The 18,017-nt window shown below is 31.8% G+C and overlaps 1 protein-coding gene across 1 annotated transcript; it reads left to right on the top strand.

Annotated features, from left to right (window-relative positions):
* Position 1: 1 nt before the first annotated feature.
* LOC143045331 (uncharacterized) lies at positions 2 to 12,175 on the top strand. The gene is made up of 8 exons (XM_076217769.1): positions 2 to 121; positions 2,551 to 2,814; positions 3,355 to 3,500; positions 6,437 to 6,590; positions 7,188 to 7,397; positions 7,926 to 8,039; positions 8,480 to 8,546; positions 10,990 to 12,175. Exons 1-8 carry the CDS (start codon positions 52 to 54, stop codon positions 11,909 to 11,911), a joined length of 1,947 nt encoding a protein of 648 aa, XP_076073884.1. The 5' UTR covers positions 2 to 51; the 3' UTR covers positions 11,912 to 12,175.
* Positions 12,176 to 18,017: the final 5,842 nt, after the last annotated feature.

Here is an 18,017-nt window from a genome sequence, read left to right on the forward strand (position 1 = left end):
TTGTAAATGTGATAAATGTGTTGACTCTCGATAGACTAAAAGAGGATACCCATGGACTGTTTTTGGTGTCAGATTTGGATCAGTTTTATACTTACAAAATCTGTATATATGGAAACAAACCGTAAGTTTATAATTAGATTATTTGTTTTTTTAATTTCCCGTTTTCCCAAACTCTTTGTCAGTCCGTTTATCTGTCTATAAAAAGTTTAATCAACGCAATAATTCCTTTAACTGACACATGAATTGGACGAATAATGACGAAAGTACTTTAACTTATCTGGCATTTTAAGGTACTTGTAACTTTGTAAAAACATATACCAATCAGTAGTCAAAAAATGATTTCAACCTTGATCGTATCCTGCTCAATATATCATGGAATACACCAAACCACAAAAATGGATGAACATCCCCATTCAAGGGCAATATATCCTTTTTGGAGCCGACTGATGAGTTTATGTCATTTTTATACTTTTATTAATCGTTTAACAATTACTTTCCAATGCTATCAGTTATAGTTTTCAAGATAATAGCAAACAATTGCAAAACTGTAAAAATGTCTTGATATGCAAAAGTAATTCCTCGTATAAGGGTTCGACTCAAGGTTACGTTTACTAGACATTTTTTTTTAAATCTTGTCCTGTGAATAATTGTTATCACACGCTTTCTTTTTATCATATTTTTCAAGATATTAGAAAAATTGCAAAAATTGGCAAAACAGTTATTTAAAAACTAGGATTCCTTTAAGAAGGATTAAAATTATTATGATAAAATGAATATTAGCTAGATATAGAAATTCTTATGACGGAATAAAGGGTATAGGTTATTTTTTTTCTAACAGGATCAGACATTGTAGCATTGTTAATAATAAATTTTCTAAAAGAATTTCGGTTTGGCGGAACAAATTTGCGTTGATATCTTAGACTTGAGACAAGAGACAAATTAACAGCTGCGCCATGATCGCATGATACGCCTGTAGTCTTGTGTGTGAAGTTTTATGCAATAGTCCTAAATAGTTTCTGAGATACGGTGCGACATGTGAAAACCCCCCTTTTTTATATAAAAAAAACTCAATAAGTAAACTAAAATTTTGAATCATCACAAAAAAGTGTACAGATCTTTAGATAAATATTATAACTATGAAGTGTGTTAAGTTTTAAGCAATAATCATTTGTGATTTTTGAGATACGGCGTGACATGTGACCCCCTTCCCCCCCCCCTTTTTTTTTTTACAAAAACCCAATAACTCTAAACAAAAATTGAATCATCACCAAAAGATATACAGATCTTTAGATAAAGGGCATACGTTACTGTTACAGTTGATAACGTAAAATGTTATTTCGCGACGTCGTCAAACTGTGATGACATATCGGGAAAAGATGTATTTTTCGACTGTCCTTTATCATTCAGACTGATTTAACTTTTAAACGAGTTCATGGATCCCTCTTTTTTAAAATTACTTTCGGTTTGATTACGTATGAAGATGATTTGTACCAAATTTTAAAGATGCATTTTTTTTGAAATTTGATAAATATACACCAAAGAATTACGTTTTGTTTCTACACTCATTAACATTTGATAAATTTTAGTTATTTATCAATAAAAAATATTTCATAAATTTATAGAAAATTTATAAAAAAAAGAGAACTTATAAATAATTTAACAAAAAACAGCTGGTGTTTATCTTTTAAAACAAAAAAGTTAAGCATTTCTATCGGGAGGAAAATATGTCCACAAATCCGAATTTTGAGAAAATATCTGAAATTTCTACCTCATTTTACTCAAAAAGTGGCACATGAAGGTATATTTTTTATAACATATTTCATTTAAGCAGGTAAACAATAGACTATAAATGTTAAAGGGAAAAATTATCACCGTCAGAAATACCATGTTGGGTATGTCCTTAATATAACTAAAAAGTGTGTAAAGATTTAAGCAATAATAATAAATCGTTTTTGTGATACGGCGCGACATGTGACCCCCACCCCGTTTTTTTTTTACAAAAACCTGAATAACTCTTAAATAAAATTTTGAATCACCACCAAACAGTTTACAGATCTACGAAGTAAAGTTTTAAGCAATAATCATTAAAAATTTTGAGATACGGCGCGACAGGTGATAAAAAAACCACACCCCTGTTTTAGTTATAAAGTGCCGTATTTCAAAACGTTATTTTCACCAAAGAGTATACAGATAATTTGACTACCATAAGAAACAACTATGTCAAGTTTCAAGAAATTTTGATAAGTGGTTCTCAAGTTACGGTGCAACATGTTAACACTGGACAGACAGCCGGACATACGACATTGGTATATCATAATACGTCCCGTAAAAATTTTGACGAGCGTATAAAAATGAGCTGAAAAGCGCAACACAAATCATTTTAACCATTCAAAATCTTAATTTTGGGAAAGTTGTGTTACAATACAACATAAGAACGAACTAAAAAAATTCAGTTAAAAAAGGCTTAACTCATAAAATGGATACAAATAGAATTCATCTAACAAAAAACACACAGTGGATGTGTTCATATCGATCTTGTGACAATTGTAGTGACAGAAATTCTGTGTGAACAACAAGTAGTGGATTTAACATGTGATGAAGGCACTAGAATACATATCAGTGAGGTAAATTTTGGAAAAAAAGAAGATGACTTATCTCTTGATACTACCCTGAGCAGAAATGCAAATAACATGAGGGAGATTGTTAGATTGTTATGTAATTCTCACAATACCTGTCACATTGATAACAGTCTAAACAGTTTTACTGGTTTTCTGTCACCTGTACCAAGAAAAGTTGGTTTCACATACAGATGTGGTGAGTGATACTTTTAAACATTTTTCATATACTAATGTAAAAGAGGGGCGAAAGATACCAGAGGGAGAGTCAAACAATCGAAAATAAATTGACAACGTCATGGCTGAAAAAGAAACAGACATACAGATGCTACACGAAGGCTAGATACAGGGTTTTACTCTTGATCGAAATGACGATACTTCAATATCAGTCAACCATTATGTTTTCTTCAAAAATAAAAATAAAAGATATTTGTATACTCTTATACTGATCTAAATAAAAATTGCATTTTTTTAAAGAGAGAATCACACAATTTTTGGATTGGGGTTTAATATAAGTTATTTTATATTATCGTTATGGGCAATTTTACACAACAATTAGATTGATTCATGTAATGCTTACTTTACTCATTTAATTCCTAATGCAAATGAAAATACCTTACCCAATAGTCAGGTGCACTAAATAAAACATCAAAGTAACGCTTCTGTCTTCGCCGATATTTAAGATATTGAACACGATATCATGGAAGTTTTTATTTGAATCATTATATGCTCATTTCAGAATTTGAATATTATGGTTGTTTCGCAGACAAGAGTAATTTTGATCTACACGATCATGGATTTTTACATCGGGCAAATATGTCTGCGAAAATTTGCTATCATGAATGCAGCAAAGAAAACGTCACTCGTCAGTATTTTGCTACAGAGGTAACTTTGACAATGTTTATGTTAACTCTCAACTTTTAATTTTTCACATTATCTTTTGTTTCCATATTAATCGCATACTGTTCAGCTTCATATGAAGATATCTTACCGGATTGAAAACTCACAGAGCGATTATCTGGAATAATATTCATCGGGGATCCCAGCCCAAGACCAAGTTAGAAAAGACAAATACACAATATTTGTAATCATCGAAACCTAAAAGGTCTTAAAGAGCACTTGAAACCAAAAGGTGTTGCAACCATAGTTTAGTTTAAGACGATTATTTTAACAAGAATTACAAAATTATTCATTACTTCAATTTTCCTATGATTCGTAATCAATATCGAAACATGTGTAAAGAGTTAGGATAGCTTACCGAATATGACTGTTTTGCTAAGTGACAATTCGTAATTCTATAAGACGTGTCACGGTATTTATGAACAGCGGTATTCTTCTGTTGCCTTTATCTATCCAACATTGTATTTGGTAATAATGTTGTATGTGTAATTCTGATCGGCTATTGTTAAAGGTGTATCGTTTGTAGTTGTAATTATGGCACCCTCAACGGAGTTGGGGTGACATATTGTTATTCTACGTTTCTTTTTTTCCACACTTTTTCTCCGCGCCAGTTATCGGAATTGCATGGACCAATGTTGATGAAACTTTGCTATAATGTAAATCACCATCTGAAGTTGTGCATCTGAGTATGTAATTTTCCAAGATGGCCACCGTTTCCATGGAAACGTCACAAATGTAAAAAAAAATCCAAAATCCAAATCTTTCATTATAAGATTCAACTGGATGAAACTTTATGGAAATGTTACCTAGTATGCCTAGATAGAAATTTAGTATTCAGAAATTCCAAAATGGCCGCCATTGTCATGGAAACCGGGCGAAAGTTTAACATTGGCCCGATGGGAAAACATACAAAAGCTGCATTTTCTTGAAAAATATAAGATTAAAACCAATGGAACTTTTAAAATTGGTCTATAACATGTAATTAGTTGAAGTGGTACCTGTCTTTGAAATTTTGAAAATAGAAACCGTTACTATGGAAACTAAAAAAAAAATGCAAAATACACTAAACTTCATGAAACTTAATAAAAATGATAAGTAGCATACGCAGAGTTGATGCCTGATTTTTGAATTTTCAAAATTGCTGTCGTAACCATGGAAACGGCAAAAATGTAATTTTTTCCAAAATGCTCCAAACTGTCTGAAAATTCACAGAAATGATAACTAACATGTCTAATTGCGACTTTCCACTTTTAAATGTTAATAATCGCTGCTGTTTTACTGGCAATGGGGAGACGAGGGTGTCATCAGTTATTGCTAGCAATTACAAATCTAGTTCTGTTTTTATTCGTACGTAAAAGTTTAGATAATTAATCACCCAGATCATTTGTAAGATTTTAATTCAAAGCAGCTAAACGTTTAGAATTTATTTGATTTACAGTTTGATTGGGAAGAAATTCCGTCATAGCTAGATAATACAATTAATTATCTAATTACTGACACAATTCAATATTTAATCTTGTAATTGTTATAAAATACAACAAATACGATAATTTCAAACCTAGTCTTGAATATCAAATTTTTAGAAATTTATCTGTGACGTTACTTTTGTTGCGTCGATCTGGTCGTGTGATACCCAATGCGTGGTTCAGTTGTGCTGTTTGTATGTGCTGCCATAGGTTATTTTACGTGTTCGTTTTCATTCTATTGTTAGTCAGCACTTTGGTGTTGACATGAATATCAATTATATGGTCTTTTTTTTTTATAAATTTACTGTTTGCAGAAGACTGAATAGATCTAAATACTAAGGATTTTCTTATCCCAGGTATAGATATCATTAGCCGTATTTGGCACAACTTTTTGATATTTTAGGTCATCAATGCTCTTTAACTTTATACTTGTTTAGCTTTCTGACATTTTGATCTGAGCGTCACTGATGAGTGGCGTATTAAATTATAGGCCTGGTACCTTTGATAACTATTAGCATGTCGAAATCTATTATTGTATTGTTTATTAGTATATTTCTCTGTCCTGAATGTTCTTGCATTTATTTGAACTGCAGTCCTGACATGTAATGTTGTCCTTTTAGTGTTATATTTAACATTTCCATAAAAGTGCGAGGTTTGTCAAGCCACAAAACCATGTTCAACCCACCATTTGTCTTTAAAAGTCCTGTACCAAGTCAGGGAAACGGTAGTTGATATCATGTACTTCGTTTCTGTGCGTGTTACACTGTCATTTGTTTTTGTTGCACTTTAGTGCTTTTGTTGTTTCTTTTTTTCCCTCTTATAGTTGATGTGTTTCACCTGGTTTTAGTTTGTAATCCAGATTTGTGATTTATGACTTTAGAACAGCGGTATACTACTGTTGCCTCTATTTACCCTTTATAATAGAATTAAAAATTTTATGGCAGTGGTGATATATAAATGTATAAATAATCTGAATTTTTATCTGAACTATTTTCAAGCTGTTCAACTGTAAACAAATATGCATTAAGATCATCTACCCAAAATAATATTTTGTTCAACGATATGGAACTAATTATGATAAAAGAACTTTTAAGAAAACTGGAACCTTATTGTGGAATTATTTGCCTTTAAATTTGAAAGAAGGTAAAAGTTTAAATAATATTTTAAGCAAACTGTCAATCTCATCTCTTAAAGATACAAGAAGAGACGTTTGTAGTTAAAATGCTATAACTTTACTGTAGTTATACTTTTATGTCAGTGGTATTGGTCTATCTGTACTTTATACTAATTAGGTAATTTTGTACACATGTATTGCAATAGGCTTTGTTTATCTTTGTGTATGTATGTAAATAAATCATATAGATATAGAAGGCCATGGTTTGGATTAACTGTATTGTTTTCTGTTTTATTATTGTTGTTGTTATTATTATTACGTTCTGTGCATATCTGTTGTAGGATGGCTCTCATTGTGTTTGCGGTGGTATCATAGGTCTGAGTACGCTAAAACAAATGAAACAGAAAGAAAACAAATGTGAAACTCCATGCATGTCAAATGAAAATGAAATGTGTGGATCCAAAAACAGAGCATCAGTTTACGTGTTTAAAACAGGTATTTTTTCTATAAGTTTGTTATTTCGCCTTTTTTGCCAAGATTGAATAAATTATCATATATTTTAATTGGAAATATATCATTGGATTTTCAGTATATTTCTTGTATTCGTTAATAGACTGTCATACAAATGAGCGGTTTAACTAGCTTTTTATCAAGGAAATGCCTTTACCAAGTCAGGAGTATGACAGTAGTTTTTCATTTTTTTAATTTGTTTAAGCTATAGCATTTGCCTTTTGTTAAGGTTCTTTCCGTTTTGAATTTTCCTACAAGTTCGTTTTTTTGTTGGTTATAGATATACAAAACTTAAACAAACACATCTTGAAGGAAAATTAATTACACTGAACGTTTTAAGAAAAGAGGGAAAGTAGAATTTTGTGTTTGCCAAAATGAAATAATACATGAAAGCTTCCAAAGTGCATTTCTGATATGTTATTTTTATGAAAAACGCTCTTTTTGAAATTGACATTCTTTTCAGATCTATAATTTTATTTGAATAAATGAAATACTATAATTTGATGTAAAATGTATATCATACATGTAACATTGTACGTTGCAACATTACAAACGGCTTTTTACTCAGCCCTTTCTTTCTAGATAAACAACAAATAGATTCAACTTACATAACGCAGATGAATTTGCATAGTTGTCACTACGGTTCAGAAATGAAAGACATCAGCATAAAATCACTAGAGAAGTCCGAATATTGTAATGATCTTACTGATGCTGCTTTTTCATATACTCGAGATATAACTGACGATTCTCGTTACTTGAAAAAGTATATGACGATTTCTTATACTTGTTTAGGTAAGTTACAGGTTTTCGTGATTGAACTGAATAAGACCACCCCTTCTCTCCAAACCCCACCCCTACCCCCTTCCCCACCCCTAAATGGATCAAGTGTATCTAAAACAATATCTTCAGGATAAGTTCATTTATATTTCCCTTGTCTCAATGACACAATACACTTACATACTTAAAAAAGATAGGTAACGAGCATGCATTACAATTTAAAAACAAGCGATAAAGAACGAAGTAACTTAAGATTCAATGTCTGTTCTATGTACAAATTGAATTTTTCAATAAATGAGTCAATAGAATAAAGTTTACTTGATAAATGTGTAATTGCAATTTCTTTTCTTTCTTACCCCATTTGTTTCTCATGTTCTGCAAATAATTTACTTTGTCATAACTTTCCTGGCTTTTGATACAAATGTTTTTGCTAAGAACGACAATCCTTTTATCATACAAATTTTGTAAAACATTTATAAACATATCTTACTAGTAAAACTAACCATTGATTCAACACGTATTCCCTTACTTGCTATTTTGTAGAAGAATTTAATCGCCAAAAAGGATCAGTACACTCAATAAACGGAATTACGAGTTCATATAACAGCAATACAATAAAAAGTGTTTCTGTGGGACCATTTTACTCAGTAAACGCAAGTACGTGTTCATATAAAGAATAAATTGTTGTAGTAGTTTTTATTGTTTTGAAGACGTTTGCATATATTTAGTTCCATGAAATGAATTGTACAATTAATTTTAAAGTAACTTTCATGATTAAAGACACTTTCTGACATTTCATTAGTGTATTTACTATACCATTTTTTAAAAAAGTCTATTTTTTCCAGTACAATAGTAAATGAAATCCAAGATCCAAGATAAATATTTCACATCTCGGCAAAAAAAGGCTTCGCTCAAAAAGTAATACATAGATATAACAATTGATAAAGAATTATATTAAAATTCTATCAGTTATATAAGAATTATGGCATACTTAAAAATTTATATAGTTAATGTCTTCGATATAAATATAACAATAACGTGTGGAGTATGTAAATCATATATCTAACAGTTTTAGGAAGAAAGGATATTTTTTTCAGGAATTATTGGTGGAGTGATTGGAGCTGTTATCCTCATTGTATTTCTGACCTTGTGTTTGTTTAAAAAGTAAGCTGATTGTTGTACAATCAGTAATTAGTCACTACTTTATTATACATAAATGTACATATATTTACAATAAGAAGGTAAACTTAGGTTTGAAAATTCGGAGATTTTGTCTCGCCTCGACAAAGTCGAAAAGAACAGACTCATGTGTGCTGTTTCTTTTATCAGCGTCAAAAATGTATTATTGTGTGGTAAGGTCAGTCTATGTGTGACCACTTGAATTAGTTCAAAGATATTTGGTATGCAGATGTATAAGCATTGTTGCATCCTATTTCCATTAAAATAAAGACCGCCAATCAGTCATGGTCTATTAACTTAAAATTATTAGCATAATGTACATGGTGACGTGCGTGATTACATCAGTCTTATTTCCATGCAGATTTTGTTTTATCAACCCCCTAGTCAAGGTCTATTAACTTTGAATACTAGTGGTAAATAACATTCGAAAACGATCTGGCAATACCATTATAAAATTAGACGACTTTAAGACAGAAAACACTCGACAAAGAACATAAAAAACGAAAGACTAAACATCACGTCATCCTCTGCTATAAAACAGATATTCGATAACAGTCGACCAAATTGTAATGGCGTCCTTAAAATTATCGAAGGGGTTACTTCTACTTCACCACTTGAGACTCTAGATTTAACATCTTCCTTTAAAGAAGATATCATATATTAAAGAAACTGTGGTGGGTATTGCAAGGTCGGTAATTTTGTATAACCAAGGAGATATAGTTCCCTATATGCAGGCTCCCTTGGTATGTTATATTACATAGAAATAGACAGTTCACAATGTGGAAGCTGGATCTTTTCTTTTTTGGTAAACCTACCTTCATTTTTTAATATATAGATGCGGTTCATGATACGATTAATTTTTAACTGTATTGTTTCCTTTGTCTCAAGTTGCATAGTATAGACGCTTTCAGCAAAGTTATCAAAGCATATATAGTAAAATTTGAAGTTAAAGACTATGCTTGTTTTTCTTTCTTCCTCATATGAATAAAGAACATGGTATATTTTGAGTTTCAGAGAATTTATTTTATTAGTTGGTTTTACAATTAAAATATATCCAGTCCTTAATCAAGATATCGGTTTGGACGCTGTTGATTTTTTTTATGGAAAAAAGCACTACCATTTAAATTATGTGCTGTGTACCAAGTCAGGATTATGACAGTTGCTATACATTCGTTTTATGTTTTTGAGCGATTCATTTTGCCATTTGATTATGGACTTTCCGTTTTGACTTTTCTCTGAGTTCGTTATTTTACTTTTTCTTTTAGATTGCGTTATGGAATAATTGTGTAAATGTTAGAAAATCAAATGTTTGAATGATGCTGGAATAGGAAATAGACTTAGATTGTACATTGTGTGAAAGATCTTTGGAATATTTTAGAATCCACATCTGATTTCTACCGTCTTTTTGAGTAGTTGTATTACAATAAGTCTGAAGCCCGGATTCGATTATGGACAAAACTGACGTTTATAATTTAGAAAAAGGTTTCGTAAAGCATTTGCAAAACCTAGCATTTTTGTTGTTCGTTATATGTGTTACTTATGTATCCAATATAGTAGTTGGAGGAATATAGAACAGCCATATGATAAGTCCATGATATTTTGCGTACAGTTTTTATAAGCACTCGCATTTCCCATTTCAATGAAGGTTATAGAAGAATATTCTTAAATCATTCACTTTTTAGTTCGAAATTCATTTTTCTTAATCGATTGCATATGCGCTTATCGGTTAATTGTCATAATAATTTATTGACACGCTTAGCATTAGGTGTTTGGATTGCAACATGTTGTTTTGTATTAATTGGGTTTTCGTGATTATACTTAATATATAGATGTGTAAAATTCGCTATGTTCGACGAGTAATCGAGTTATAATAGCTCTGAATCTGATGCATATTTCTTCTAAGAATTTCAAAAATAGATGACGATAACATTTTTTAAATTTCGTGCGTCCGAAAAACTTTGTTGTTTTTGCGATTTAATTTTAGAAGGGGGAATGCTTAGATTCAATCATGTGTAAATACGTGGAGAGTTTATGAGCCATATAACACTCGAGAAAGATCATTCAACTGCAATGTCAAAATATATAAGAAATTGTTATTATGCATTCAAAGGATATACTGTTGAAATTGAATTAATAAACTAAAATTTATTTTAAAGGTAACTAATTATTAAAAGGAGTATTGGTGTTGGTTCAAACTAAACAAGACGCAGTTATACTATTTCTCATCTTTAATTGACAAAAAACATATATTACATCATTACAGATACATATACGTGTACCAGATTTTCACATAATCACAATAATTAATTGTGACACATTTATGCCAATTCTGTACAAATTGCAATAATACACACACGTAATAATTTCTCAATTTACAATTTTGAATATTTAATCCCATGTATTTACTTTATCTCTTTGTGTCCTGTAGTAAAAACAGAAAGAAGAATGGGAGACCGTATACAACTGCTAGAAACGTTTCGGAGATACCAGATAAAGCTTTACTGGTTATGTTATCATCTAATAATCCATCATCACCCGGATACGAGAGTCTTCCGTTAAATCAAACTGAGTTCTTCGAATATGCACACACCATGGTTACAGAAGAACAAGATTTAACCGACGATGAGATAATAAATTATCATTGTTCAAAGCAGTCAGCGAATGCTAATAATGAAGTTAACCATTACGAGTCCGTAGAAGCAGCAAATTATTCTCAATATGATAAGAACAGTCCTAGTAATCAGTTTAGTAATACATTTGAATCTGTTTCCAACAAAAGTCGATTTAACAGTAGCAATAAAATCGAGGGATTATTGCCTGGTGCAAATATCATCTGTGAGGCCACAATAGATAATCCATATGACACAATTGATCCAGACGAAACTGGATTCAGAAGAAGTAAATCTAATGCTAGTACCAGTAAATTAGATAAAACTATAAATTGCGAATATCTTACTCAAATGGAATGTACAGGTAATGCATATGCAATTCTTGATCCTAAAGAAACTGGATTTTATAGAATTAATTATTATAAAAGAGACAGTCAATTAGAGAAAAATGTCCGCGGAGAAGCTCCCACTCAAAGGGAAAGTACATGTAATGCATATGATGTACTTGATCCAAAAGAAACTGGATTTTACAGAAATAATTCTTACAACAGTAACAGTAAATTAGATCAAATTTGCCATGGTGAAGATTTAAATCAAAGAGAAAGTACAGGTGATGCATATGCCGTGCTTGATCCAAAAGAAACTGGATTTTATAGAAGTAATTCTTACAACGGTAAGAGTAAATTAGAAAAAAAGTCACAAGGTGAAGATCTAACTCATCGGGGTGGTATCGCTAATTAATATGCTGAACTTGATCCAAAAGAAACTGGATTTTACAAAAGTTATTCTTTAGGCAATGAACTGGAGAAAGACTTTCCCGGTGATGATCTCAACCACAAGTATCACAGTACATTTGATACATATGCCATACTAAATCCAGAAGAAACTGGGTACCATGGAAACGAAGAAGAGATATGCAAACGCGCATGCAGTAAAACAACAAAAATATATCCCCCAAATTTATCTTTTCACAACAACAAAATATAGGATTAAAATTAGAATATCTTTTGTATTTTTGTCTTTCATTTTTGCTAATATGCTCTGTCTCTATAGGACTTTTTGTGTTTCTATGTTACATTTGACGTGGCCTTTTTTTTTTATAAATCCCGTCATTTTGTTATTATTCCATGATTATTTTTGTATTCTTATCATCAATTTTTTACTAATATGCTATGTCTATAAGCCTTTTTGTGTTTCCTTGTTACATATGACGTGGCCCTGTATCTATACATCCCGTTATAGTGACATGGTAAATTGTTTACATATTTGTTTGTTTTTATAATGATTAAGATAATAACACCATGTTGACTGCTATTTATCTATTTGTTGACATTTTATCTATCATATCTGTTTGTTTTGTTCATACATCGTTGTCAATATAATAGAATGTTTAGCTATTGTTAAATAGATAAGAGGATTATCTAGCTATAAAATCAGGTTCAATCCACCATTTTCTACTTAAGAAAATTCATATACCGAGTCAAGAATATGACAGTTGTTGTCCACTCGTTTGATGTGTTTGATGTGTTTGAGTTTTTGATTTTGCCATTTGATTAGAGTCTTTCAGTTGTGATTTTTCTTCAGATGTCAGTATTTTTGTGATTTTATTTTGTTTTTAACTGGCGATCAGAACAAGACCAATAGTAACCATATTTCTATTTCCCCGATCACACCTAGTGGTTACTGTCGAGGCGTGCGCGCGACCGAAATAATAGTTATAAATAGCGAAGAAACATATACTATTTCATGTACGTGCATTAATTACAATCTTTGTATCAATAATGTGTGGCCTTAAGACACCGTGCCCTTCACATGATCCGATTTCAATGGAAAATATTATATCAAAGCGTTATAATATAACGGATTCTTTGAATACGCACCTTTGATTTATTATTCCAGTAAAAAGGAAATAGGACTTTGGTTTTTTTTTTAAGTTTCATCTTTTTACTGCAACTATTTGAACAATCCAAAACTGAACTAAAAAAAACAATTATACATTTAATAATTAAAATAACTCTATAATATATTTGGTCTGTCCCATGCCATTTGTATACGCCCGTCTTTTAGACGGGACTTATTATAATATACTGTTGTCCGTCCGTCTGTCCGTCCGTCCGTCTGTCCGTCCGTCTGTCCGTCCGTCTGTCCGTCCGTCTGTCCGTCCGTACGTCCGTCTGTCCGTCTGTCCGTCCGTCCGTCCGTCGTCCACACTTCGGACAATAACTCAAAAACACTTTCACCAATTTCCATGAAACACAACTGAATTGTTTATATCTATTGACGAAGCCTTCCTTTCGTCTTTTTTAAATTTCAGATTTTAAGTTTTGGATTTATTCATAAAAAAAGGGGGGATTTTCAACACTTCGGACAATAACTCAAAAAGGCTTTCACCAATGTCAATGAAACTTTGGTGAATTGTTTATATCTATTGATGAAAGCTCCCTTTCAATTTTTATAAATTTCAGATTTAAAGTTTTGTATTTATGGGGCTTTATTCATAAAAAAGGGGGGTTTTCAACACTTCGGACAATAACTCAAAAAGGCTTTCACCAATGTCCATGAAACTTTGGTGAATTGTTTATACGTATTGATGTAAGCTCCATTTCAATTTTTATAAATTTCAGATTCTAAGTTTTGGATTTATGGGGCTTTATTCATAAAAAAAAAGGGGGGATTTTCAACACAGTGGACAATAACTCAAAAAGGCTTTCACCAATGTCCATGAAACTTTGGTGAATTGTTTATATCTATTGATGTAAGCTCCCTTTCAATTTTTATTAATTTCAGATTTTACATTTCCGTGTTATGAATTTTTATGCTTAAAAAAGGGGGATTCCATTTTTATAAATTTTAGATTTTACGTTTTCTTAAGTAATGAATTTTTATACTTAAAAAAGGGGGATTTTATGAAATTTTGGTGAATATATTAATGTAACATCCCTTTTGATTTGTATATATATTTCTAGTTGATCATATAAATTCATTTAAAGCATAAAAGACAAGTTAAAAGAGCAACGGGCGTATCATGCGCTAAAGCGCAGCCCTTTATTCTGGATATATTAAGAACACTTAAACCCCACCAGTTTAAAGCCAATGATGTTGAAGTTATCTAAACAAGTGAAGAGCTATATGACCAAGGCTAACTACAAAAATAATAGAGTAATCCATCGAAGGTCAGGTTTGACTGCAGGAGTGGGAATTCAGTTTCTTTATGATTTCTCTTTTCAAATAAACGGTAAATTTAAGAAAATATATGTTTTAAATCATGTCAGTATCGTTCAACTGAAAAATGAGCTGATAATACCTTGGTTACTCACAGTTCACCAGCAGAACTACGGACACAATCTTTGAAAAACATTATATAAGTTTGTTTCATCCGAAGCATTTTCTGATTTATCTACATCATGAACACCAAAACCCTACATTCTAAAAGCCAATATCAGTGTTATGGTTCGCTACTGTCCATATCGGATCCAAAGAGGGATATTTGTCTTCTGTCTTTTTAAGACATAGTGTTGTCAATTAATTTTTTGAGTTTGAATGTCCTTCTGGTATCTATCGCCCCTCACTTTTAGTAAAATGCATAAGTATTTAGGCCGCAGGCCGCTTCTTCTCAGGATATAACTCACCATTTATGATTGAGTGGGGGTCAGCAGTAAACCGTATAAAGAGTTTATCGCATACTGAACTTTTCCTGTAACGTTTCATTATTTTATTTCTTTTTTGTAGAACAATGAAAAATGAAATACATGAAACATCGATAGATGACATCACCATTAACTGTTGACGTCACATATCATGAACCCCATTTTATATTTGATAGCCTGACCATTAGGGGGTCACTACGTCACAATGTCATTTTTTATCAATTGTGCGATGAGGAAGTATAAGTAAATAAACACGTGAAAAGCTATATGAAAAAGGTAGTCAAAAAAAAATAGCCGAACTATATACTTCAGGCAAACTTTGACGGAAAGGAGTTAAAAAAATTTTATAATCATAAATTTTTCAACGGAGACATGAAGAGGTACGTTATATACTTACTATATAAGAACAATACTACTCAGCACTAAACTAATGATAACCTGGGATACTAACAGTACACCAGCAACAGTATTTACTTTGGTAGAAAGGAAACGCTGTATAAATTAAGTGCCTCCGTAACTCTTCTCTAGTTTTACTTTCATCTGGACTGCTCAAACAAACAAAAAATGTATTGCCAATGATATTGAAGTACATAAACACATGATCCAGGACATAAAAGAATAGCTAAATTCATCGAAAGTCACCTGTTAGTTCGCTTCTTATTTCTGATCAGCTTACAGTTCAGTGTGAACATGTAAAGCCAAGGAACTATATGACATAAACACATGATTCGGGACTTCAAAGAAGAACTAAATTCATCTAAGATCGACTGTGAATATAAAAAAAAAGATGTGGTATGATTGTCAATGAAAATACTCTCCACAAGAGACAAATGACAAAAAAATAAAGGTAACCGTACGGCCCTATACCGCATAGTCAGCTATAAAAGGTCCCAAAATGACAAATATAAAACACTTCAAACGAGAAAACTTACGGCCTAATTTTTGTACGAAAAAATGAACGAAAAAACTAATATGTAACCCATCAACAAACGACAACCACTGAATTACAGGTTCCGGACTTGGGACAGGCACACACATACAGAATGTGGCGTGGTTCAACATATTATCGGGATTCCAACCCTCCCCCTAACATGGGATAGTGGTGTAACAGTACAACATAAGAACGATAGATAATAATCAGTTGAAAAAAGCTTAACTCATCAGGTTAAAACTCATTAAAACATTTCCTAAATTTTATCATCGGTATAAGGACATAATTCGTAAATATAGCTCAACATGCACACTCTTATACGTTCAGGTATTTCACATCCAATTTTTTATGGAAATATTCTTTATAAAGCACAAAGGTGTCAGTATTCACCTCAAAAACTAACAAAACCTTTGAATAGACTTATTAAGAAGGGATATAGTTACGATACTGTTGTCAGGTCATTAAAAATTGCATATTTTGGCGTTAATATTGATTCACTTATAGGGTCTTTTCATCGGAACTAAACACATTTATTCAAAAACCAGTTATTGGCATGACACGGGTTATGTTCTCATATATGTTATGATGGTATGATACTAAACCCCTAACGGGAAGGATTGTGCCTGATGTTCATATGATGAAATCATAATCTTTCAGTCAGTTTAATTGAAGTCTGGAGCTGGCATGTCAGTTAACTGCTGGTAGTCTGTTGTTATTTATGTATTATTGTCATTTTGTTTATTTTCTTTGGTTACATCTTCTGACATCAGACTCGGACTTCTCTTGAACTGAATTTTAATGTGCGTATTTGGGAGGGTTGAGATCTCACAAACATGTTTAACCGGCCGCATTTTTGCGCCTGTCCCAAGTCAGGAGCCTCTGGCCTTTGTTAGTCTTGTATCACTTTAATTTTAGTTTTTGGAAATTAGTATGGCGTTCATTATCACTGAACTAGTATATATTTGTTTAGGGGTCAGCTAAAGGACGCCTCGGGGTGCGGGAATTTCTCGCTACATTGAAGACCTGTTGGTGACCTTCTGCTGTTGTTTTTTTCTATGGTCGGGTTGTTGTCTCTTTGGCACATTCCCCATTTCCATTCTCAATTTTACCTCATCAGGTGGATAATAGAAATAATCTATCAAAAACACAGAGTGGACTTGGCTAGGTAATTGTATACAAAATGACACCAAGTACTGATATTAGAGTACTCGCAGTTACTTACAGCTAGTTCAAAGCCACTAACAACTAATAACAAAATGCATGCATCTAAGACTAAATTATCAATCAGCACACATTCAACATCCCATGGATTTAGTTTAAAGACGTCATAAACAGTCAGAGAAAAACATGACCTTGTGCAATGCCAAGATACTGTAGATCCATGAATCTGTACATGTATATAACAGTACTATTTAGTTTGCTTTTAATCTACTGAAGACCAAATCAATAATAATAACAATAAAAACAATATTCAATGGTCTAATTAGTGTTGAATTGGTAACCTTTTGGAATACGTTTATTTTAGGATCGATAAGTTTACGAGGATCGTTTCTAAATTTCCGGGCAAGGTAAACAATAATTCCGTAAAAATTTGCTATCCCGTATGAAATAAGTTTTATACAGGTACAACAAAACTTCAAAACCAAATCTTTATATATATGGAAGAATTTAGTAAAGGTTTTAAATAATTTGGGGTAACGAAAGCCCTGGCATAATATTTTACAAGTAATACATAGATTACGTTCGTTCAATCAAAAATGTCACATAAGACACGGCAAAGCTAACTAGTTGATAAATATAAACAGCGTCAGATGGAGCCGAAGGAAAATCACCATCCAAAGAGGGGAAATTAACAATAGGGAACATAAAAATCGTCCCTTTAGTTGTAAATTTTAGTGTTGAGTTTCCCGTGTAAAACCGAAACATCTTAATCTAGGAAAGGACGGTTATTACTGTTTAAATTTGTTTTTTTTTAGTAATCCTTTGAGTAAATTTCGGCATTATAATTAGAAAAAACTTGATTAATTGACGAAAAAATATCAAGATAACAGTAAATGTTGAATATATCAATTAAATGCAATTTAGAGAGGGGTTCACAGCGTTTGGTCATAAACTGTGATTCATAACAGCACACACACAAGTCTGTTTTTAAAGGTGGGAAATAAATGCTTATTGGAATACCTACAACCTGTCGATAAACTTTGTTAAAAAAAATCCCTTTGACTAAAAGGTATTTTATGTTTTAAGGTTCAATAGGACCTCACGGAGG

The sequence above is a fragment of the Mytilus galloprovincialis genome, chromosome 9 (assembly GCF_965363235.1).
Source record: "Mytilus galloprovincialis chromosome 9, xbMytGall1.hap1.1, whole genome shotgun sequence".
Taxonomy (NCBI): domain Eukaryota; kingdom Metazoa; phylum Mollusca; class Bivalvia; order Mytilida; family Mytilidae; genus Mytilus; species Mytilus galloprovincialis.